General features: G+C 43.7%; 1 protein-coding gene across 1 annotated transcript in view; it reads right to left on the bottom strand.

The window, feature by feature from the left end:
- The window catches only part of LOC138715341 (cytochrome P450 4C1-like), a 100,678-nt gene that overhangs the window by 60,223 nt on the left and 14,407 nt on the right, over positions 1 to 26,048 (bottom strand). The window contains exon 2 of the mRNA XM_069848156.1: positions 4,921 to 5,084. Coding sequence (XP_069704257.1) covers positions 4,921 to 5,083 — 163 coding nt within the window. The 5' untranslated portion in view covers position 5,084. The remainder of the gene's footprint in view (positions 1 to 4,920; positions 5,085 to 26,048) is intronic.

The raw sequence follows: 26,048 nt of genomic DNA, 5'->3' as shown, positions 1-26,048 counted from the left end.
AGAAACGGAGATAGTGCTGAAAGAGGGGAAGTGTTTCGGAGTAAGCCCGAAACCTAGGAAAGAAACGGAGATAGTGCTGAAAGAGGGGAAGTGTTTCGGAGTAAGCTCGAAACCTAGGAAAGAAACGGAGATAGTGCTGAAAGAGGGGAAGTGTTTCGGAGTAAACTCGGAACCTAGGAAAGAAACGGAGATAGTGCTGAAAGAGGGGAAGTGTTTCGGAGTAAGCTCGAAACCTAGGAAAGAAACGGAGATAGTGCTGAAAGAGGGGAAGTGTTTCGGAGTAAGCTCGAAACCTAGGAAAGAAACGGAGATAGTGCTGAAAGAGGGGAAGTGTTTCGGAGTAAGCCCGAAACCTAGGAAAGAAACGGAGATAGTGATGAAAGTGTAATTATGAAGGCGAAATGAATTCGAGGTCCAAAGCCGGAAATTACCCAGCAATTCTGCTTCATTTGGTAGAGGAAAAACCTCGGGAAAAATCACAACCAGGTAACTTGTCCCAACCAAATTCCGGGCCCGCTCGTTTTACGGTCAAACGTGGTAACCGTTTCTCCACAGCGATGGACAACAGTGCATTATACAAATTTACAGAGTTATTCTTTTCGTTGTCCGCACGCTAGCTGCACCTGCATCAACGTGTCGCTAGAGCTATCACGAAGAAGTTCATAATTTGCAAGAATGGCTGTTAGTAGCGTATTGGCAAGGATGGGCAACTCGTGCTCAAGAAATGTTAAAAACCTTGACGTAAAGGAAGACAGGCGGAGCCAGCCGTAGCAGTTGCAAATTGCTTGTATTTATGCTGTGGAAGCAGTTCACTGCCACGATGCGCTGTGGCGGCTCGTACAGGTGGTCATGACGTCTAATCCATGATTTTTATATCAGAATGACGTATGACGCAATAATTATAGTAGTTTTATATAAACTGTAGTTAAATACACATACTAAAATTCTATTATTGCCAAGTTTTCTTAATTAGAATACAATATTATGTAGTATTGAAAACATAAATCGAACACAATCTTTTCAACCTAGAACAAATACATCGGTAACTGCAACACTTATTTATTATTGCACTATTTGTTAATGTTTATCTTATTTGAAACATAGAACGTGAGAGTTTACAAGTGTTTGTACATTAAAAAGTATGCTTCTGTTTTCGGAAGATATTACCTTATGTTCCTAAACAATCACAAATTCAAGGAAGTAATTGTTTTACATGTCACGGAAAATGAAATAAACTTACTCCTGAGATCTTTCTGTACGTTTAGAGTTTTGGCACTTCTTTCTTGCATTAAAATCTGGTTCAAATTTGGAAGCATTATGTAGAAGCAAATATGGTTACTAGACAGGAGGTAATCTAAATAAGCGTAGATTTGGAAATTCTAACTTAGACAGCATAGCGAGCAGTTAGATTCCTGATTTCATCGAAACTGTAAGTGGCGTGTTGTTCTGTAGATTTATCAGTTCAAGCTCCAAACCTTCAGGAGCTTCTATCGGCTGCAAGCCAAAAGGATTGCAGAAACACACCATTCCTTGTCCATTGTCACTATCTCTCCAAACTTACCAGTGAATTCTGTTGTAATGTCTTGAAGAAGAACCCTATATTTGATAAGAAGATTTCTTCATCGCTCTTTACGACAGTTTCTAGTGAAGGAAAGTGGGAAAGTTGTTTATGTTCCGCTTGATACTGCCTCATTTAAAATATATCTAAAAATAGGTCTTAGCTGGTCTATCATATGTCGCGCAATTCAAATAACTGTCTCGCATAACGTGCTCACGACATGACTGTGATACCGGTCTCACCTTGTTGATATCCCATTTTTCTCTTTGGTTCTTCTAAAACTTTCTCTCTTGCAGATCCATACAGTATTACTTTTGCCATGTTTATTTGTAAAATGTCTTCTAATATTAAAATGTTATGCGTAAAAAAGTGTAGTAGTACATAATATAATGTACATGGCTACACTTTTCTTCTTAACAAAAAAGTACTTTTTCCCCAGTCATGAATAAAAGAGAAACGTTCTGATCAGATTTTACTGTGTTTCATTCATAACGAGCCGCCGCAAACTCAGACTTTACATCTTGCAAGAACCGCGTACAGACAATACAGCTAGAACAGAATTCGTTCCACGTGACAGAAGTTGTTGTTGACAGTTGAGAGCACGAGTTGCCCACCCATGCGCATTGCCTTTGTGTAAGCGATTATTCGTTATTACTGGTGCAGTTTCACGACTTTTTTTTAGTAACTATTCAGCAGCGTTAATAAAGTCTAGTAGTAGGCTATTATTATTTAATCGATAGGCCTATGAGTGTGGTTTATTGCGATGCTATGACATAATTACACACTACAACATTCATTCATTCATAGTGTTCTGCCAAAGGGAAAGGTCTTTAACTCCAAACCCAGCATTCTCAAATCTTCCCTGTTTTCAGACTCTCTCTTTGTCTCCGCATATGTTCCATATATCTTAATGTCGTCTATACACTACAACAAATATCTTTTATCAGGGTACAGATCTAACAATCTCCATATCTACATTCGAATACTAGACATTCCATAAATATTCCTGCGGCTCTTTCTCTTCGTTCTTGAGTTTCTCCATGTTCAGACTTCTTAAATTAAAACCATTTCATATTAGCGTCGTTCATGAATTGATACCACGTCACAGTCTATCATAAGTATACTTCGAAGTTGAGTCACATTTACTCTGCAGTTAAGTACACATAGAATAATACAGTGTTTACAAAGCAGTTGGCAGGGTAGTCCTCTCCACCCATACGCATATCATGTTCTTGTAATAGTTGAATGGAGCAATACAGACCTAACAAAGAAAAAATTAAATGTTCCCCTGAAGGACAAACGTAAATATTACGTTGGTTAGAATACATCGCATTATCATCTCTTGGGTGTAGAAACATAATATTATTCTTAGTTCTATAAATTGTTATATAGGGAAATATTATTTACAAAGATATTTCGTAACAATTTTAATAATAATAATAATAATAATAATAATAATCATCATCATAATAATCATCATAATCATCATCATCATTATTAGAATATCATAACACATACCATTTGTAACCTACATATGTTACAAAAAAGGAAGAAGCAGCGACATAAAAACAGTAATTATGAAACATAGGCCCTATATCACAGAAATGGACTTGTCTGAAACTAGATTACTATAACAGAAACAATATTTAGATAAAACATTTAGAAAACAATATGTTCTGTTTAATATAAACCCAAGTCCCGTTTGAGTAAAACTCTTTACCAAGAAACGAAGATAATATTATACTTAAATTGAAAATTACTGAAGTATTCTTTTTAGTAAGAATTTAATATTTGTAAGTAATAAAAATAAACGTTTTGTAGGTTAACATGATAACTAAATAGAGTAAACTGAGAATCAAATGAATTAAAATAAAGTACCGGTATCACAAATTAACAAGATACTTAATTAAATTTTACAGTACGTTAAATAATAAAATATTAATACTAAATTGAATTACATATTCCAAATATCTCCTATTTCTATTGAGGATTTATGCAGTATAATGTTTAAAATATAGATACCGGTACTTCAAAATCATGTCCTTATATAAATTTTAGTCCATAAATGAGGTTGTGCCTCTGATTGAGGTTCTGGCTGATGTGTACATCTACAGTATTATCAGGCAGTACATCTCTCTTGACGATATGTGTCTGAGGAAGAACAATTGTTTGTATGCATCTGAAGTCTGATTAATGGAATATGTACCTAATCGGCGATGTTTGCAATGGAGAGGGAAAGGAACTGGCTACCCTACCCCATTATCTCCTAGTTGCCTTATAAGTGGTGCATTGTTGGTATCACTTGTGAGGTTCAGACCTATCTTCGGACAGTTGACTAAACAACAGCAATTAAGGCTGATTTTTTTTGCCAGCAATAATGTAATGCATTTTGCTTTTCAAAATATTTCTACTATAAGGTTTTTTTTTTTTTTTTTTTTTTTTTTTTTTTTTTTTTTTTTTTGGAAGGAATTAATAATGTATATTTAAAAATTTGTTCGAATTGAATTTCGTTTTCGACGTCGCAATGACTTCACGTAGTCCCAACTGTCCCAGCTTCAGTTCCAGTACATACGAAACCTCCAACCAAACCGGAAAAAGCAAACAAGCCCTAGCTTGTTCCCCCACCTCCGTCCAACACTCCGCTATCAGTTAACCTGTAGTTTATCCTCATCGGGACCTGAACTTCAAAGTCTACGCCAACGTCTGTAATTGTGGACGGTAAGGTTAACCCACAATTAATAATATTGTCCACCGCTGTGGAGTAACGGTCAGCACGTCTAACCGTGAAACGAGCTTCAAATCCTGGTTAAGGTTTTTTCCGGAGTTTTCCCTTAACTCATTAAGAGCAAATGCTGGGTAACTTTCGGCGCTGGACCCTGGACTCATCTCTCTAGCATTATCACCTCATCTCACTTAGACATTATCAGTTGACAAAGCGTCATAAAATAACCAATTAAATAATAATAATAATACTAATAATAATAATAATAATAATAATAATAATAATAATAATAATAATAATATTTAAAATGAGATTTGCTTTCATTTGCAAAATTTACTGAAGTGGGACAGGGAAAACGAAATGAGGCAAGCTACCTTTAGACTAGAAACTGACATAAAAGTTAAGATGAGTCTCAAGAGCCCTTGCAAGGATTTGATTATCATCGTGTGCTTTTAAATTGATAATTGATTTTTTGTCCATCGTTTAATTCATTCATCCTTTCACCACTTCGGTTTTTCAGGTATTTTTATTTTTCCATTCTAATATTGTTTTCATACCTTGGTCTGATCATCTTGTTTAGTCTGTGCAGTTTAAAAGAAAATTTAAGTAAGGAATTAAGTTATATTAATCATACACTGACCTTCTATTTTAAATTTAAACACCTCAGTATTTCCGATGATGGGATACATCTTCGGACCAGGAATCTTCTCGGAGTGCACCATCATGCGCCTCGTCTTGATGCAGAAGTATGCGTACGCCAACACCACACAAGTCGCCAGTACAATCAGCAAAGTTGTCAGCATCCTGCATATAAAAATATTTCACATGTTAATGTCTCATTTTTATGTTCGGGAAAAAATGCTACTTTTACACTAAATAAAGTAGGAATGACGTTTCATAATTAGGAAATACAAGATAACCATCTGGCTATCACCAATTTTATTGAATGCTAAATAACCCAATAGCTCATTCAGCGTCGTCAAATAACTAAGTAAAAAATTTCAATAGAACTCTTTTCTGAAGTGGAAAACTCCAGAGAAGATTTACCGTCTCTTTCTTACTCAAGTCATTCAACTCGTCATCTATCATTTACTTGTACTCGTATTAACCTGACAAATTTAATAAAGAAATGAATCTTATTGATGCGTTTGCTTGCACATAAGAACGGCTTACTTTGCAGCTTGAGGATAATAGATTCTGGAAAATTCAGTTGCAACTGTGCTCCAGTCCTGACATGTCAAAGTCGAGCTTTTCGGTTTTGGGTACCAGCTATGAGTAATGGCTTGGGCGACCCATATGTCTGGCTTCTTACTGACAGTTAGAGGGGTGGCGTGAGGAGAGAGGGTGGTCGATACAATATATTATGAACCTGACGTCTGCATTGGAAAGTTTACAGAAATTGGCTTGTCTTCTAAATAGAGACATCTCATCCTGCCTGTGGCTTTCCATGGTTTTCATGAGGCACTAAGACAAGTGTCAGGATGAATTCTAAAAGTAATTGGGCCACGGAGACACAAATTTCGGCATTTTTCAAATTAAAATCTCCTAAAATCGGAATATTGGCTTCGATAGTCTGGGGCGAGTTTACTCCAGGCTAACTTTAGGCCTACAGTGCAAAGATTCGGATCCTTTTCAAAGTAGGATTTTTCAATAGTTCCTGCACACATGCTGTATTGTCAGCAGGTAACTCTTCTACCAAAAGTTGCAAAAGACTGCCGCTGGTCTGCGAAGAAAACGAGACTGACATACAAAACGGATTTTTTTACGTTAATTCAGCGGCACGTCATTCAAAGATAAGCTCTTCGTCAACTCATTATTAGTAGGTCTCGGTCCAGGGTGCCGAAACACATTAAGTTACGAACGCACGGGCGACTGTGTTGTGTAGGTCGAGGGGAATGGGAGATGAAGAGTGCAATTACTCCTTGCCTTAACATGTAAACATTCAGTCACAGTAGGGCACAAAATAAATGTTCACGTTCACATATTTAATATATACAGCGCATTTCTAGCACAGAAAATAATTTCCTAACATTACAGGTTTCAATTTACATTATACTATATATGTTTTAACAACATAAAGTAATCATTTTCTGAAAATAAAAAATATGCATTAGAGCTCAATATCAAAATGGCTCATGGTAATAAAACTTAAAATTAAAATAAACAATAAAACAGTATCTTTCGCCACATCGTGTTTAGATTTGTGGTTTCTTTTTCTATCACTTGCTATGATAGCAGTAACCTTATATCGCGCTGAAATTGAAATTATGTTCTCAAAATATAGCTCTGAGCGAGGAATGAAGTTTAACTTGAACCACTTTGTTGTATTCACTTTGACATGACCCATTTTGAAGCGGGAACAAGCGATTGCTGCCCGCGGTTAGTTTTATATGTCAGTTGGGTCCCTATAGGCTATTTTTTGGGTCATACGTCAGTTGCGTCCCTGGCACAAACAACACTCCCCTTCCTATTTTACACATTTAGGACTGACTGTAACATCACCAATTTAAACGTTACAGGTAGGTTAAAAATGTTGTTTGTGGCATCTTCACCATACAGTGCTGGTAGTGTTATTTTTCACCATGAACTGTATTAAAATACATGAGTTGCATTTTCACCATAAAACTACAATCGTATTGGTTGAAACCTAAATGACAAATTCCGGATGAAATCCAATCTTGTTATATGACTTTGCTGCAAGTCAATCATGTTTATACGTATAGCCATAGGGCTATATTCATAGACAATTCTTAGAGCGGGCTTTAAGTGGATGATCAGCGAACTAAAGTTTTTCGTATTCATAAACCAGTGTTAGCGATATGATATGATATGAATCCCGTACAAATAACCAGTCGATAGCCGGGACTAGTTTAGCACGCTCATAGCACGGGCTAGCGAAATGTCTATGAATAGCGAACTAAAGTTTTTCGTATTCATAAACCAGTGTTAGCGATATGATATGATATGATATGAATCTCGTACAAATAACCAGTCGATATCCGGGACTAGTTTAGCATGCTCATAGCACGGGCTAGCGAAATGTCTATGAATAGCTTCTTTCTCCCTCCTTACCGTTTAAATGGCAGAGCTCTACCAGTATGTAGTTTTAAGCATGTTTCGCTTTGTATTTCTATAAAATGGTAAATGTTTGGGTCAGCAGCATTAATTATAGGCTAATATTAAGTTTTGAATGAAATAACTCGCAACCATTTGTCGTTCTCATTGTTGTTGCTGCAAATTCTGCTCATATTGTTGGAGGAAAAGTGGAATCCGGAGCTATAGGCCTATACGTTTCAAAGATGTAATCTGTTAACTGTTCAACTCGGAGTTTAGTGGCTGAGAAGGCATTATGTCGTCTGTGAATGCTTCGTCGATGGTGGTAGAGTTCAAAATGGGCAAACCAAAAAACAATCTTAAATACTCTTAGCATGCAGGCTTTCACGGCCGGTGTCTAGTTGAAACAGAGCTTCCGGGCTAAGATGCCGTGGTCTACTGGTGCTGACGTTACCAGACGTTTCGTCTACTTCTACGGCAGACATCTTCAGTGGTTAGGTATCCTCGGTCGAAGTCTTCTGCTCGGGATACCTATGCAACTGATGACCTGACTCGAAAATCGAAAAATCGAAAGAGAATTGGGAGGACAAATTTAAATGGTACGCAAAACGCGTCCTTGCAAGGTGTTGGGGGCTGTACAAAACTAAATATGTGAGCTCCAAGCCTGTTGGCCACTAGACTCACTCCGGGTTACGCTGCTCCACTGAAGCAACTCCAGAAAATTTTGAAGGGGAAGCCGAAATTGGACGTAACCTCTTAGGTACCACATACGCGAGGGGGACTGAGATTTGATCAAGTGATCACGGAACGGGGCGAGGAAGAGTTGGCTCACTTCGTCCGCTAAATGAATGAATGAGTGGGGGGAAGTGGGAGGAGAAACTTTAAAGCTACGTGAAAACACGTCCTTTTTGCAAGGGGGGAGTTGGGGCTGTGAAAAACTGAATATGTGAGCTCCAAGCCTCTTGGCCACTTGTCTCACTTCGGGTTTCGCCGCCCCAGTGAAGGAGCGCTAGAAATTTTGGGTGGGTAAGCCGAAAATGGACGTAACTGATTAGCTACAACATACGGGGGGGAGGAGGGGCAGAAGTACAGCGACCTGATCCGGAGGAGAGACGCGATGGAGGAGAAGTCTAGGCACGAAACGGTGATAGCCAGTTTGGCTGTTTGAAGATTCGAACGCGTAGGGATTAATCTTACAATAACCAATTGGAGCTTTGATGATTTTTCTCAGATCAGGAGACCAGCCAATTGGCTCCTTGATGACTCCAGTGATCTGTACAAGGGGACAATTGAATCCTGCCAGGGCCCGAGTTCGATGTGAAGAATCATTAATCTTGAGCCGTCACCAATGTCTGGGGAAGTGAATGCAGGTCCGTGGCCCATTTCTTTTAGGGCTCATCCCGACATTTGTCTTAACGCCTTAGGAAAACCACGGAAAAAACTTAGGCAGGATGAGATGTCTCAATTTTAGAGACTAGCCAGTTGGCTCTTAGGTAAAATGACTTGATTCGATGGATGTAGACTAGCCAATTGGCTCTATTACAACTCCATCGATCAGCAAAACTGATTTATTGGGGACGATATGTTAGCTCAAGTTATTTAACCATCATAACGGTATTAGCCAATTGGCTTTTTGATGGTTTCTGTCAGATCCGGAGACTAGTCAATTGACTCTTCACTCCGTAGACCTGTAAGAGGGATAGAATGGATTTATAGCCGAGTTAGAGCAGGCCATTTCACAGCGGTTGCTTATTAGATTAAGTCATAAATTAATAATCTACTACCTAAATCTGGGAGTGACACCTGCCTCCCTGTTTTCCTGTCTTAAGAGAATAGCTAGTGGACCTGTCTGGTGTCTTCGCCGTAACCTAGGATCATACCGGCCGAGGCCTGATATGAGCGGGTTGGGGCTGGCACGAGCGGCCTCATACAGGTTTCTAGCCTATCGAGCAATGAACTCGTCTACGGTTGGCAAGTTTAGCTCATCGTGGAACTTCTCTCTCGAAGCGACTCGAGGGAGATGTGTTATGATGCGAATCACCTGGTTCTGGATAACTTGGAGTTTCCGGAGATGGGTCACTGCCGTGAACCCCCATGCGGGTGCGGCATAGGTTATTACAGACCGAATGAGGGCCTTATACATGGTAAGTCCTACCCCCAGGTTGTCAGGAGTGAAGGCCGCCAGAATGGGATAGTGTCTAACTATCAATCCATTGGCATTACGAAGAAGGGAATGGATATGATCTCGGAACGTAAGATGAGAGTCCATAATGATCCCAAAGAATTTAATTTGGTTCATCCACGGCATTGCTTGTCCGAAAAGTGTGGGTGGAGGTAGTATGCCTTCGAGCCTCGCTCTTAGTGAAAAGAGTATGGCCTGACATTTCTCTACATTGACCTTGATTCTCCAGTCGTGGAACCACGGCTGGAGGTGATCTAAGATCGACTGTAATCTACGGGACGCTAACCTGTAGGTTTTGCCCATCGCCAAGAGGGCAGTGTCATCTGCATAGATATACAGATGGCTACTTCTGCCGTGGATATAGCGAAACGGGAGGTCATTAATGAATATATTGAAAAGTATGGGCCCGATAATGGAACCCTGTGGGACTCCTCCGTGAATTTCACGGGGGGTCGAGAAACTAGTGCCTACACGGGTTTTGAATGTACGGCCTCGGAGGTAGTTAGAAATGAGGCGTATCATTCCATCTGGGACTCCCATGCCCAGTAACTTAACGAGGAGTCCCTCATGCCAAACCTTGTCGAATGCTCGCTCGATGTCCAGGTAAGCTGCAGCTACGACACGCTTCGTGCTCATGACCCAGGTAATGTCCTCCGTCATGCGGAGTGCCTGGAGTGTAGTGGAACGACCAGGGTGGAAGCCGAACTGCTCGTTCCTGATTTGGGGCAATACTACTTCAGTGAGGCGTCTATGTATGACCCGCTCCGCCAGTTTGCTGAGACAACTGAGGAGACTAATAGGCCTATAGTTGCTTGGATTCGTCTTATCCTTTCCGGGCTTTGGAAAGAGAACTACGTGAGCCTCTTTCCAGGGAATGGGATAGTGACCGGAAGCCAAGACGTTATTAATTATTTCTGCTATGCGCTTCATAGCTGACCTTGGGAGATGCTGCAAAATAATTCCTTGGATACCGTCGGCACCTGCGGCCTTATGAGGGCCGAGGCGACGAATGAAATGGGCGACCTCGTGGGTGTTCGTAGGTCGTATCCCATTTTCCGGCTCCCTGCTAAGGAGGTCTCGCACCGATTCCTCAACAGCTCTGATATGGGGTAAGTTCAAATTTTGTTCCACGGGTTGAAAAGTGGTCTCTAGAACGTCTGCCAGTGCGGTAGCCTTCTCCTCAGGAGTAAAGGCAGTGACATCTGGACCGACTATTAATGGGTGTATAGATTGAGACGGATTGGACAGAGTTCGAGATACACGCCAGACATCTGACATGTTTCTGCTGTCCATCGTCTCAACCTTGGATTTCCAAGCATCCACGACCGTTTCGTGGACCGCCTCACTGATCCGCCTGCGCAAGCGGTTCATCTCTAATCTATGTTCATCTAACCTAGTACGCTTCCACAATGTTCTTGCTCTATTGCGGGCGATTTTAAGGTTTGCAATATATGCTGGGAGCTGCATCCGTCCTGGTTGTAGAGACAGTTTCGGTATTGCTGCATCCATTGCCTTTTTAATGCACTCCGTCAGGTCGCTAACTTACCTATCTATCCCTGCCGGAGTAACTTCGGGCGGGAGTGATGGAAGCGTAGCGGCTACCTGGTCTTGAAAGAACACCCAGTCTGCCGCCTTGTAATTTAATTTCTCAGCATTTGGGGAGAGTTCGACTGGGTGCATCATCTCCATGATCACCGGTAGGTGGTCGGATGGAAGATCATCCAGAGTTGTTAATCTCGCCCTGGTTGTGAGACCTTTCACCAGAGCAATATCTAGGATATCGGGAACTTGATTAGCAGCATCTGGTACGTGTGTGGGGTCCCTAGGGGCCATCACAACGTACCCGATTCCTGTGGAATTTTGGAAAAGTCTATCGCCCTGCCGATTGGGGCGTCTACAGTTCCAGCTAGCGTGCTTCGCATTGAAGTCGCCGGCGACTATGAACCTATCTGTGAGGCTTGTCACTATATCTAAATCCCGTTCAGTGAGTGTGCCCGGGGGACTGTAGTCAGCCATAAGTAGAAAGGGGATACTACCTATGTAGGCTCTAATAGCTACTGTCTCTAACGTCGCTAGCTGGGGAAGGAGATACTGACAGTGCGCGATAGTAGATCTAACGAAAACCGCAAAAACCTCCGCCTCTTCTAACTGGTCTATCCAATCTATAAATTTTAAACCCCGCGCATCTGAAATTTAGTTGGGGTGTCAGGAACGTTTCCGTTACAAATGCAATGTCTATATTATTTTCGTCCAGAAATGCCCTAAACTCGTTTCTAACATGTCCAAGGCCCCTGGCGTTCCATATACACATCCTAGCAACTCCGTCATTTCGTCTGGCCATTAGGGGAAACGAGGGAGGTTAGGAGTTTAAATAACTCCGGGAGGGCGGACATAGGACTCTCCATCAGGAGAACTATCACCCTAGTTAATCCTTCTAGGATTGGGGCGAGCGGCAGGTTAGGATTAGCTAGTTGCACCGCCCCAGCAAAGTTCTGAACTTGCTCGAGGGTAGCACCTGGATCGGTCACGCCTTTCGAGGTACATGCAACAGCTTCCTGCTGGGCTGGTGGGACAGGGGCTGAGGTGGGCTCTGCCGTGGTAGTCTTAGTGACTTTTCTGCTGCCCTTGTTGCGCTTAGGGAGCTGGGATAATGGTTCTCCACTATTGGCAGCAGGATTGGGGATAGTCGCTGCCACGGTCGACCACAGAGGCGCGACAGGCATATCTAGCAGGGGAGGGATTTCCGTCTGCTGCTACTGTTGACGGACCCACCAGAGTTGCATGCGTGACACCGCACGGGGCTCCCTCACAGGGGCTCGAGCTTGCTGCTGCTGTTCCAGGAACAGCTGCTGTTGCCTGGCAGCTCCCTCTACCCGCTGCTGTCGCAGCCACTCGTATTGGAGCGTCTGCTGTTCCTCGAGCTCTGCCCTCCTCCGCCGGTCCGCCATGCTCGATCCTTCTGTGGCATCCCTAACTTGGAGAGCTACAGGACAACCTCCGTAGTTGGTGGTGACCTGACTCGAAAAAATCGAAAAATCGAAAAATCGAAAAATCGAAGGAGAATTGGGAGGAAAATTTAAAAGGTACTCAAAACGCGTCCTTGCAAGGGGTTGGGGGATGTACAAAACTAAATATGTGAGCTCCTAGCCTCTTGGCCACTAGTCTCACTCCGGGTTACGCTGCTCCCCTGAAGGATCTCTAGAAAATTTTGAAGGGGAAGCCGAAATTGGACGTAACCTCTTAGGTACCACATACGCGAGGGGGGCTGAGATTGATCAATTGATCACGGAACGGGGCGAGGAGGAGTTGGCTGGTGTTTGCCGTTAGGATGGCAAGACGCCGTCATCTGTTGTTCGATGACAAAGCAGGTGAAGGCCGTCGGAAGAAGCGCCGAGAAATCTAAGCTGCAATTTGAGAGGTCCCTGTCCTTTCAATTTGCGACTTATTGAGTGACCTCGTATGTTTAATAGACTATTAATATTATCTGAACTGGGGCATACATAATTTATAATAAAGGTGGAATATATATGGGGAAGGGCATATAGGTCCGTGGCCCATTTCTTATAGGGCTCATCCCGACATTTGTCTTACGCCTGAGGAAAACCACGGAATACCTTAGGCAGGATGAGGTGTCTCATATAAGAGACTAGCCAATTTGGCTATTATGTAGGAGGTCATGAGCCTTGTTGATTTGTCTCAATTTCGAGACCAGCCATTTGGCTATATAATGGCCCAATTGCGAAGAGGGGGGAGAGATGTAATTGTTAATTAGGGAGATTCATGGGGATATGAGTGCAGGTCTGTGGCCCATTTCTTTTAGGGCTCATCCCGACATTTGTCATAGCGCCTTAGGAAAACCACGGAAAAACCTTAGGCAGGATGAGTTGTCTCAATATCAGAGTCTAGCCAGTTGGCTCTTAGGTTTAATGACTCTATGAATCGATGGATATATACTAGCCAATTGGCTCTATGATAGTTCCATCGATCAACAAAAGTAGATATTGGTAGGGAGGGATTTTGTTTAGCCCAGTTAAGACAAGGTCATTTTACAGCGGTTGCACTATCCAAGGAGTCTCATGGAGTTGAGTCGTGGCTACCAAAACCTGGGAGTAACGCCAGCCTCCCTGTCCTCCTGTCTCAATAGTATAACTAATGGACCTGTCTGGTGTCTACGCCGTAACCTAGGATCATACTGGCCGAGGCCAGATATGAGCGGGTTGGGGTTAGCACGAGCTTCCGCATACAGGTTCCTAGCCAGTCGAGCAATGAACTCGTCTATGGTTCGCAATTCTAGTTCATCATGGAACTTTCTTCTCGAGGCGACTCGGGGGAGATGGGTAATGAGTCGAATCACCTGGTTTTGGACAACTTGGAGTTTACGGAGATGGGACACTGCCGCAAACCCCCATGCGGGTGCGGCATAGGTAATGACAGAGCGAATGAGGGCCTTATACATGGTAAGTCCTACCCTCAGGTTGTCAGGAGTTAAGGCCGCCAGAATGGGATAGTGTCTAACTATCAGCCCGTTGGCCTTACGAAGAAGGGATTGGATGTGATCTGGTGACCTGACTCGAAAATCGAAAATCGAAAATCGAAGGAGAATTGGGAGGAAAATTTAAAAGGTACGCAAAACGCGTCCTTGCAAGGGGTTGGGGCTGTACAAAACTAAATATGTGAGCTCCATGCCTGTTGGCCACTAGTCTCAGTCCGGGTTACGCTGCTCCCCTGAAGGAGCTCTAGAAAATTTTGAAGGGGAAGCCGAAATTGGACGTAACACCTTAGGTACCACATACGCGAGGGGGGCTGAGATTCATCAATTGATCACGGAACGGGGCGAGGAGGAGTTATCTGGCGTTTGCCGTTAGGATGGCAAGACGCCGTCATCTGTTGTTCGATGACAAAGCAGGTGCGGGCCGTCGGAAGAAGCGCCGAGAAATCTAAGCTGCAATTTGAGAGGTCCCTGTCCTTTCAATTTGCGACTTATTGGGTGACCTCGTATGTTTAATAGACTATTAATATTATCTGAACTAGGGCATACATAATTTATAATAAAGGTGGAGTATATATGGGGAAGGGCATATAGGTCCGTGGCCCATTTCTTATAGGGCTCATCCCGACATTTGTCTTACGCCTGAGGAAAACCACGGAATACCTTGTGCAGGATGAGTTGTCTCATATAAGAGACTAGCCAATTTGGCTATTATGTAGGAGGTCATGAGCCTTGTTGCTATGTCTCAATTTCGAGACCAGCCATTTGGCTATATGATGGCTCAATTGCGAAGAGGGGGGAGAGATGTAATTGTTAATTAGGGAGATTCATGCGGATATGAGTGCAGGTCCGTGGCCCATTTCTTTTAGGGCTCATCCCGACATTTGTCTTAGCGCCTTAGGAAAACCACGGAAAAACCTTAGGCAGGATGACCATCGAAAATCGAGAAATCGAAGGAGAATTGAGAGGAAGATTGAGAAGGTACGCAAAACGCGTCCTTGCAAGGGGTTGGGAGCTGTACAAAACTAAATATGTGAGCTCCAAGCCTGTTGGCCACTAGTCTCACTCCGGGTTACGCTGCTCCCCTGAAGGAGCTCTAGAAAATTTTGAAGGGGAAGCCGAAATTGGACGTAACCTCTTAGGTACCACATACGCGAGGGGGGCTGACATTGATCAATTGATCACGGAACGGGGCGAGGAGGAGTTGGCTGGTGTTTGCCGTTAGGATGGCAAGACACCGTCATCCGTTGTTCGATGACAAAGCATTTGAAGGCCGTCGGAAGAAGCGCCGTGAAATCTAAGCTGCAAATTGAGAGGTCCCTGTCCTTTCAATTTGCGACTTATTGAGTGACCTCGTATGTTTAATAGACTATTAATATTATCTGAACTAGGGCATACATAATTTATAATAAAGGTGGAATATATATGGGAAAGGGCATATAGGTCCGTGGCCCATTTCTTATAGGGCTCATCCCGACATTTGTCTTACGCCTGAGGAAAACCACGGAATACCTTAGGCAGGATGAGGTGTCTCATATAAGAGACTAGCCAATTTGGCTATTATGTAGGAGGTCATGAGCCTTGTTGATTTGTCTCAATTTCGAGACCAGCCATTTGGCTATATGATGGCTCATTTGCGAAGAGGGGGGAGAGATGTAATTGTTAATTAGGGAGATTCATGGGGATATGAGTGCAGGTCCGTGGCCCATTTCTTTTAGGGCTCATCCCGACATTTGTCTTAGCGCCTTAGGAAAACCACGGAAAAACCTTAGGCAGGATGAGTTGTCTCAATATCAGAGACTAGCCAGTTGGCTCTTAGGTTTAATGACTCTATGAATCGATGGATATATACTAGCCAATTGGCTCTATTAGATTTCCATCGATCAACAAAAGTAGATAATGTTATGGAGGGATTTTGTTTAGCCCAGTTAAGACAAGGTCATTTTACTGCGGTTGCACTATCCAAGGAGTCTCATGGAGTTGAGTCGTGGCTACCAAAACCTGGGAGTAACGCCAGCCTCCCTGTCCTCCTGTCTCAATAGTATAGCTAATGGACCTGTCTGGTGTCTACGCCGTAACCTAGGATCATACTGGCCGAGGCCAGATATGAGCGGGTTGGGGTTAGCACGAGCTTCCGCATACAGGTTCCTAGCCAGTCGAGCAATGAACTCGTCTATGGTTCGCAACTCTAGTTCATCATGGAACTTTCTTCTCGAGGCGACTCGGGGGAGATGGGTAATGAGTCGAATCACCTGGTTTTGGACAACTTGGAGTTTACGGAGATGGGACACTGCCGCAAACCCCCATGCGGGTGCGGCATAGGTAATGACAGAGCGAATGAGGGCCTTATACATGGTAAGTCCTACCCTCAGGTTGTCAGGAGTTAAGGCCGCCAGAATGGGATAGTGTCTAACTATCAGCCCGTTGGCCTTACGAAAAAGGGATTGGATGTGATCTCGGAAGTTGAGATGAGAGTCCATAATGATCCCTAAATATTTAATTTGGTTCTTCCACGGCATTTCTCGTCCGAAAAGTGTGGGTGGTGGTGGTATGTCTTCGAGCCTCGCTCTTAGTGAAAAGAGTATGGCCTGACATTTCTCTACATTGACCTTGATTCTCCAGTCGTGGAACCACGGCTGGAGGTGATCTAAGATCGACTGTAATCTACGGGACGCTAACCTATAGGTTTTGCCCATCGCCAAGAGGGCAGTGTCGTCTGCATAGATATACAGATGACTACTTCTGCCGTGGATATAGCGAAACGGGAGGTCATTAATGAATATATTGAAAAGTATGGGCCCGATAATGGAACCCTGTGGGACTCCTGCGTGAATTTCACGGGGGGTGGAGAAACTAGTGCCTACACGGGTTTTGAATGTACGTCCTCGGAGGTAGTTAGAAATGAGACGTATCATTCCATCTGGGACTCCCATGCCCAGTAACTTAACGAGGAGTCCCTCATGCCAAACCTTGTCGAATGCTCGCTCGATGTCCAGGTAAGGTGCAGCTACTACAGGCTTCGTGCTCATAGCCCAGGTAATGTCCTCCGTCATGCGGAGTGCCTGGAGTGTAGTGGAACGACCAGGGTGAAAACCGAATTGCTCGTTCCTGATTTGGGGCAATACTACTTCAGTGAGGCGTCTATGTATGACCCGCTCCGCCAGTTTGCTGAGACAACTGAGGAGACTAATAGGCCTATAGTTGCTTGGATTCGTCTTATCCTTTCCGGGCTTTGGAAAGAGAACTACGTGAGCTTCTTTCCAGGGAATGGGATAGTGACCGGAAGCCAAGATGTTATTAATTATCTCTGCTATGCGCTTCATAGCTGACCTTGGGAGATGCTGCAATATAATTCCTTGGATACCGTCGGCTCCTGCGGCCTTATGAGGGCCGAGGCGACGAATGAAATGGGCGACCCGTGGGTGTTCGTAGGTCGTATCCCATTTTCCGGCTCCCTGCTAAGGAGGTCTCGAACCGATTCCTCAACAGCTCTGATATGGGGCAAGTTTAAATTTTGTTCCACGGGTTGAAAAGTGGTCTCTAGAACGTCTGCCAGTGCGGTAGCCTTCTCCTCAGGAGTAAAGGCCGTGACATCTGGACCGACTACTAATGGGTGAATAGATTGAGACGGATTGGACAGAGCTCGAGATACACGCCAGACATCTGACATGTTTCTGCTGTCCATCGTCTCAACCTTGGATTTCCAAGCATCCACGACCGTTTCGTGGACCGCCTCACTGATCCGCCTGCGCAAGCGGTTCATTTCTATTCTATGTTGATCTAACCTAGTACGCTTCCACAATGTTCTTGCTCTATTGCGGGCGATCTTTAGGTCTCTAATATAGGCTGGGAGCTGCATCCGTCCCGGTTGTGAAGACCGTTTCGGTATTGCAGCAACCATTGCCTTCTTTATGCACTCCGTCACGTCGCTAACTGACCTATCTATCCCTGCCGGACTGACTTCAGGGGGGAGTGGTGGAAGCGTAGCGGCTACCTGGTCTTGAAAGAACACCCAGTCTGCCGCCTTGTAGTTGAATTTCTCAGCGGTTGGGGAGAGTTCGACTGGGTGCATGATCTCCATTATCACCGGTAGGTGGTCGGACTGAAGATCATCCAGGGTTGTTAGTCTCGCTCTAGTTGTGAGACCTTTCACCAGAGCGATGTCTAATATGTCAGGCAGTTGATTTGCAGCATCCGGTACGTGTGTGGGTTCCCTAGGGGCCATCACGACGTATCCGTTTCCTGTAGAATTAAGAAAAAGCCTATCGCCCTGCCGATTGGGGCGTTGACAGTTCCAGCTAGCGTGCTTCGCATTGAGGTCGCCGGCGACTACGAATCTATCGGATAGACTTGTCACTATATCTAAATCGCGTTCATCTAGTATGCCCGGAGGACTGTAGGCAGCCATAAGCAGAAAGGGGAGTCTGCCTATGTAGGCTCTAATAGCCACTGCCTCTAATGCCGCAGCTGGGGAAGGAGATACTCACAGTGCGCGATCGTAGAACGAACTAACACCGCTACACCTCCGCCTCTTCTACCCGCTCTATCTTGTCTATAGACTTTAAACCCCGCGCATCTTAAATTTACTTGGGGTGTCAGGAACTTTTCTGTTATAAATGCTACGTCTATATTATTAGCGTCTAGGAAAGCCCTGAACTCATGTCTATCATGTCTAAGGTCCCTGGCGTTCCATATACACATCCTAGCAACTCCGTCACTTCGTCTGGCCATTGAGAGAAACGAGGGAGGTTAGGAGCTTAAATATCTCCGGGAGGGCAAACATAGGATTCTCCATAAGGAGAACTATCACTCTAGTTAATCCTTCTAGGATTGGGGCGAGCGGGAGGTTAGGGTTTGCTAATTTCAACGCCTCGGCAAAGTGCTGAACTTGGTCCAAGGTCGCGCCTTGACCGGTCGGGCCTTTCGAGGTGCTTGCAATAGCTTCCTGCTGGGCCGGTGGGACAGGGGCGGAGATGGGCTCTACCGTGGTTGCCTTGGTGGCTTTTCTGCTGCCCCTGTTGCGGGTAGAAGAGGCGGAAGTGTAGCGGTGTTCGTTCGTTCTACGATCGCGCACTGTGAGTATCTCCTTCCCCAGCTGCGGTATTAGAGGCAGTGGCTATTAGAGCCTACATAGGCAGACTCCCCTTTCTGCTTATGGCTGCCTACAGTCCTCCGGGCATACTAGATGAACGCGATTTAGATATAGTGACAAGTCTATCCGATAGATTCGTAGTCGCCGGCGACCTCAATGCGAAGCACGCTAGCTGGAACTGTCAACGCCCCAATCGGCAGGGCGATAGGCTTTTTCTTAATTCTACAGGAAACGGATACGTCGTGATGGCCCCTAGGGAACCCACACACGTACCGGATGCTGCAAATCAACTGCCTGACATATTAGACATCGCTCTGGTGAAAGGTCTCACAACTAGAGCGAGACTAACAACCCTGGATGATCTTCCGTCCGACCACCTACCGGTGATAATGGAGATCATGCACCCAGTCGAACTCTCCCCAACCGCTGAGAAATTCAACTACAAGGCGGCAGACTGGGTGTTCTTTCAAGACCAGGTAGCCGCTACGCTTCCACCACTCCCCCCTGAAGTCAGTCCGGCAGGGATAGATAGGTCAGTTAGCGACGTGACGGAGTGCATAAAGAAGGCAATGGTTGCTGCAATACCGAAACGGTCTTCACAACCGGGACGGATGCAGCTCCCAGCCTATATTAGAGACCTAAAGATCGCCCGCAATAGAGCAAGAACATTGTGGAAGCGTACTAGGTTAGATCAACATAGAATAGAAATGAACCGCTTGCGCAGGCGGATCAGTGAGGCGGTCCACGAAACGGTCGTGGATGCTTGGAAATCCAAGGTTGAGACGATGGACAGCAGAAACATGTCAGATGTCTGGCGTGTATCTCGAGCTCTGTCCAATCCGTCTCAATCTATTCACCCATTAGTAGTCGGTCCAGATGTCACGGCCTTTACTCCTGAGGAGAAGGCTACCGCACTGGCAGACGTTCTAGAGACCACTTTTCAACCCGTGGAACAAAATTTAAACTTGCCCCATATCAGAGCTGTTGAAGAATCGGTTCGAGACCTCCTTAGCAGGGAGCCGGAAAATGGGATACGACCTACGAACACCCACGAGGTCGCCCATTTCATTCGTCGCCTCGGCCCTTATAAGGCCGCAGGAGCCGACGGTATCCAAGGAATTATATTGCAGCATCTCCCAAGGTCAGCTATGAAGCGCATAGCAGAGATAATTAATAACATCTTGGCTTCCGGTCACTATCCCATTCCCTGGAAAGAAGCTCACGTAGTTCTCTTTCCAAAGCCCGGAAAGGATAAGACGAATCCAAGCAACTATAGGCCTATTAGTCTCCTCAGTTGTCTCAGCAAACTGGCGGAGCGGGTCATACATAGACGCCTCACTGAAGTAGTATTGCCCCAAATCAGGTACGAGCAATTCGGTTTTCACCCTGGTCGTTCCACTACACTCCAGGCACTCCGCATGACGGAGGACATTACCTGGGCTATGAGCACGAAGCCTGTAGTAGCTGCACCTTACCTGGACATCGAGCGAGCATTCGACAAGGTTTGGCATGAGGGACTCCTCGTTAAGTTACTGGGCATGGGAGTCCCAGATGGAATGATACGCCACATTTCTAACTACCTCCGAGGCCGTACATTCAAAACCCGTGTAGGCACTAGTTTCTCCACCCCCCGTGAAATTCACGCAGGAGTCCCACAGGGTTCCATTATCGGGGCCATTCTTTTCAATATATTCATTAATGACCTCCCGTTTCGCTATATCCACGGCAGAAGTAGTCATCTGTATATCTATGCAGACGACACTGCCCTCTTGGCGATGGGCAAAACCTATAGATTAGCGTCCCGTAGATTACAGTCGATCTTAGATCACCTCCAGCCGTGGTTCCACGACTGGAGAATCAAGGTCAATGTAGAGAAATGTCAGGCCATACTCTTTTCACTAAGAGCGAGGCTCGAAGACATACCACCACCACCCACACTTTTCGGACGAGAAATGCCGTGGATGAACCAAATTAAATATTTAGGGATCATTATGGACTCTCATCTCAACTTCCGAGATCACATCCAATCCCTTCTTCGTAAGGCCAACGGGCTGATAGTTAGACACTATCCCATTCTGGCGGCCTTAACTCCTGACAACCTGAGGGTAGGACTTACCATGTATAAGGCCCTCATTCGCTCTGTCATTACCTATGCCGCACCCGCATGGGCGTTTGCGGCAGTGTCCCATCTCCGTAAACTCCAAGTTGTCCAAAACCAGGTGATTCGACTCATTACCCATCTCCCCCGAGTCGCCTCTAGAAGAAAGTTCCATGATGAACTAGAGTTGCGAACCATAGACGAGTTCATTGCTCGACTGGCTAGGAACCTGTATGCGGAAGCTCGTGCTAACCCCAACCCGCTCATATCTGGCCTCGGCCAGTATGATCCTAGGTTACGGCGTAGACACCAGACAGGTCCATTAGCTATACTATTGAGACAGGAGGACAGGGAGGCTGGCGTTACTCCCAGGTTTTGGTAGCCACGACTCAACTCCATGAGACTCCTTGGATAGTGCAACCGCAGTAAAATGACCTTGTCTTAACTGGGCTAAACAAAATCCCTCCATAACATTATCTACTTTTGTTGATCGATGGAAATCTAATAGAGCCAATTGGCTAGTATATATCCATCGATTCATAGAGTCATTAAACCTAAGAGCCAACTGGCTAGTCTCTGATATTGAGACAACTCATCCTGCCTAAGGTTTTTCCGTGGTTTTCCTAAGGCGCTAAGACAAATGTCGGGATGAGCCCTAAAAGAAATGGGCCACGGACCTGCACTCATATCCCCATGAATCTCCCTAATTAACAATTACATCTCTCCCCCCTCTTCGCAAATGAGCCATCATATAGCCAAATGGCTGGTCTCGAAATTGAGACAAATCAACAAGGCTCATGACCTCCTACATAATAGCCAAATTGGCTAGTCTCTTATATGAGACACCTCATCCTGCCTAAGGTATTCCGTGGTTTTCCTCAGGCGTAAGACAAATGTCGGGATGAGCCCTATAAGAAATGGGCCACGGACCTATATGCCCTTCCCCATATATATTCCACCTTTATTATAAATTATGTATGCCCTAGTTCAGATAATATTAATAGTCTATTAAACATACGAGGTCACTCAATAAGTCGCAAATTGAAAGGACAGGGACCTCTCAATTTGCAGCTTAGATTTCACGGCGCTTCTTCCGACGGCCTTCAAATGCTTTGTCATCGAACAACAGATGACGGCCTCTTGCCATTCTAACGGCAAACACCAGCCAACTCCTCCTCGCTCCGTTCCGTGATCAATTGATCAATGTCAGCCCCCCTCGCGTATGTGGTACCTAAGAGGTTACGTTCAATTTCGGCTTCCCCTTCAAAATTTTCTAGAGCTCCTTCAGGGGAGCAGCGTAACCCGGAGTGAGACTAGTGGCCAACAGGCTTGGAGCTCACATATTTAGTTTTGTACAGCCCCCAACCCACTTGGAAGGACGCGTTTTGCGTACCTTTTAAATTTTCCTCCCAATTCTCCTTCGATTTTTCGATTTTCGATTTTCGAGTCAGGTCATCAGTTGCTACAGGTATCCCGAGCAGAAGACTTCGACCGAGGATACCTAACCACTGAAGATGTCTGCCGTAGAAGTAGACGAAACGTCTGGTAACGTCAGCACCAGTAGACCACGGCATCTTAGCCCGGAAGCTCTGTTTCAATCTTAAATACTGTCCAACTTCGGAATTGTTTGAGCGGTATTCTTTCACAAGTCCGAGATTCTGTGTCTTACACCACCAACCAAGTTTTAAAAAGTTGACGTAACATCTTAAACCGGCAGGTAGCCTAGGACGCAATTGAAGTATTTATTTTAAAACCCTCGGACGCAACTACGTATTAATTTTTCATCAACATCTTTACTGGGACGCAACTGACACCTTCCCTTTTGAAGAACACAACTGGAAAATAAAGACTTCCCATGACAATGCAATATTTACCTTTGTAAAATTACTGTGGTTTTAATTTTTCAAATAATTATGACCATGCCATTTTTTATTACAATTTTAATTTTATTTAAAGAAACAAAAAACAGAATTTTTATTCTTTCATAAAAACCATCATCATCATCATCATTATCATCATCATCATCATCATCATCAAAATTGATCAATGAAAACTATTACCATCGCTATTGATTGGTAATAAATTCTAACCATTTCAGTAATATAATTATAATGGTTTTTATTACAAGTTAAAATTATTATCAATATCACTATTGACGCACATTGACATCTCTTCTAACAAACAATATTAAATTTTTGAAGACAGTAGTGTTACAAGTGAGATTCAAAAAAAAAAAAAAAAATGGTATGCTAACTGAACAGAACAAGATTTTAAAATGCATGCAGGAATCAAGATCCAAACAGAAATATGTATTAAGACCACAATAACTTCTGGGTGTTCAATGTCGGATTCTGGAGAATATTTCTCACTGATTTGTGGTTGATTTCCAGACGTTAATTTCGTTACCATGAGTTACCAAAATGTTTCTCTAAGAGCCTATCCACATCTCTAACTTCCAATGGATTGATTTTTACTACTGTTGTGGATAATGAAGATCCTGATTGGGCACTGCTGAAACTTTTCCCTCGCTTACACAGTCCACTTGAAGATAGTTGGTTGCTTTGGAAACGAAAACAAGATTCTGCTTGAAATTGAATTGTATTTATTTTATTTTTAGTGAAAAACATTCGTTTTACTTCAGATATTTTAAATGGAAGTGAATTTGTCGGTTTTATTATATCTTTAGAAATACTCTTCCAAGTCACCGGCGTGGCTCTGTCGGTTAATACACATTCCTGCAGATCTGAAGTTGCGCTCGGGCGCTGGTTCAATCCCCGCTTGGACTGATTGCCTGGTTAGGTTTTTTTTCGAGGTTTTCCCAACCGTAGGTGAGTGCCAGGTAATCTATGGCGAATCCTCGGCTTCATCTCGCCAAATAGGGAAGCCCGGGCGAAACGAATAACCCGGGCAAAGAGAATAATACATATTTCTTAGAAACGCCAACAGTTAGCGCTTTCTGCTATGTTGGGGAAGAATCCCAACCAGATTTTGCTGCTGGAACTGACTTGTCGTCATTCTAGCTAGTGAGAGAAGAAGTCAGTGTGTGTTTAAGGAAAATTGTCTGTTTTTTTAAATTTTTCAAGGTAAGAGAAACAAATGTACAACACACAATACTGCAGAAACCTTTTGTTATGTGATAGTAATATATAGGCGATACGATTACTTCTAAAGTGCCGTACTTACGAAGAAGATTATTGACGTTTATGTTTGTATAACCTTAAATGAAAAGCGAAATGGCGTCTGCGGGCAAAGTGAATAGGGCAAACTGGATAACTTATCCGCTTTACCCTGCCACCTTTATTTGACTATATAAGTGTTAGCTCTATTTTTGTATGTATTTGTCTATTGTAATAAAGCGTGTTAGATCATTTTACATAGTGGAGGCATTAAGTCACACTAATTAAATTATAAATCAGTAATACTGATCTTAATTTTTATTTAAAAAAGTCGTAATGTGTTTTCAGATGGTATAATTTTTCAAAAGGAAGACGGAAGAAACCAAATGGTCTGAAGAAGCCATGAAGAAAGCACTTGAAGAAATAAAATCTTCCAATCATTGGTTCTGCTATCTGGCCATACAACCATAACGTGTTTGTTAATGAAGATTTTGCTCCAGATCAACTTACAGATCGCCCACTTGAGATAGAAATCAGCGAAACGACAGCGGGCTCAGATGTAACAAATTCTGCGGTGCCAGCTTCTTCAGCGGCTGAAGAAACAGTTAATGCTCACTCAGAATCAACCACCTCTGTGATGTCGTTATCTTCATAGATTGAAGGAATATCCAATACATCAATTACACTCAGATTTTCAGTTCCGGTTACACCAAAACCCTCAACATCGTCAGCAAAAGAATCCAAGTCAGTTCTTTTGATTTAGACCAGTGCCAGAAGTGGATGCTCGAAAGATACGAGATCAACGAAGAACATGTCAGCGCTCTGAATTTCTTACATCTATACCGATTAAAAACGTTGAAAGAGAAGTAACTTATGGGCAGGAGCAAAAGCAAAAAAAATCAAAGTCTTCAGTGCTAGTGAAACGTCGACTTGTTCAAATTGTATTTTGTACTAATCTAATGTGCTATAATGGGCTGTAAATAACATATCCTGTCGTCTAATATAACTCATTTACATCGTGTTTATGTGTTGATTTAATTTTATTATCAGTGAATAAAAATTAAATAGAAATGTGAAAATGTTATAGGGATATTCACTTTGCCCGGGTTAATTATTCGCTTCTACCGTGTACCCGGGCAAAACGAATAATTAATTATATTTTCTTTCTCAAATCATATCACTCTCCGTAGGTACGAGAAACGAATTGCTGTTTTTTTATATATGTGGACAACATGTGTCACAACCAATGTCATGAAGATTTTATTTCGGGAGCACCAAAATATAGCCTCGGCATTGTTTGTTCTTAGCTTATCCGCTTTGCCCGGGTTTTCCCTACCATCTCGCTATCACCAATCTCATCGACGCTAAATAACCTCGTAGTTGATACAGCGGCGTTAAATAACCAACTACAAAAAAAAACTTCCAGTCATGTATAGGGCAGTCACTACCCAGTTGTAGAACAGTTGCGTGGTTACTGATGATCGTCTTATACTCTTCTGGATGCACAATCACTTCCTCTTTACGAACAGACTTTTCAATGTTTCCGAATACACTGACGCAAGGGAGAAAACTGTGGCCGACAAAAGGAAAAAAGACTTCTACAGATTTGAGTTGATGAGGAGATTCGTTTTGTAACCACCAACAGATCATGGAAAGCATTACTGAGTTCTTATTTTAAGCTCCACAGCCATCGAAGAATTTGTTCTATTGAGGTGAGATCAGTGGACTGTAATCTGT

The sequence above is a fragment of the Periplaneta americana genome, chromosome 15, assembly GCF_040183065.1.
Source record: "Periplaneta americana isolate PAMFEO1 chromosome 15, P.americana_PAMFEO1_priV1, whole genome shotgun sequence".
NCBI lineage: Eukaryota > Metazoa > Arthropoda > Insecta > Blattodea > Blattidae > Periplaneta > Periplaneta americana.
Note: the sequence above shows the minus strand (reverse complement) of the source record. Positions and strands in the feature narration are given on the sequence as shown.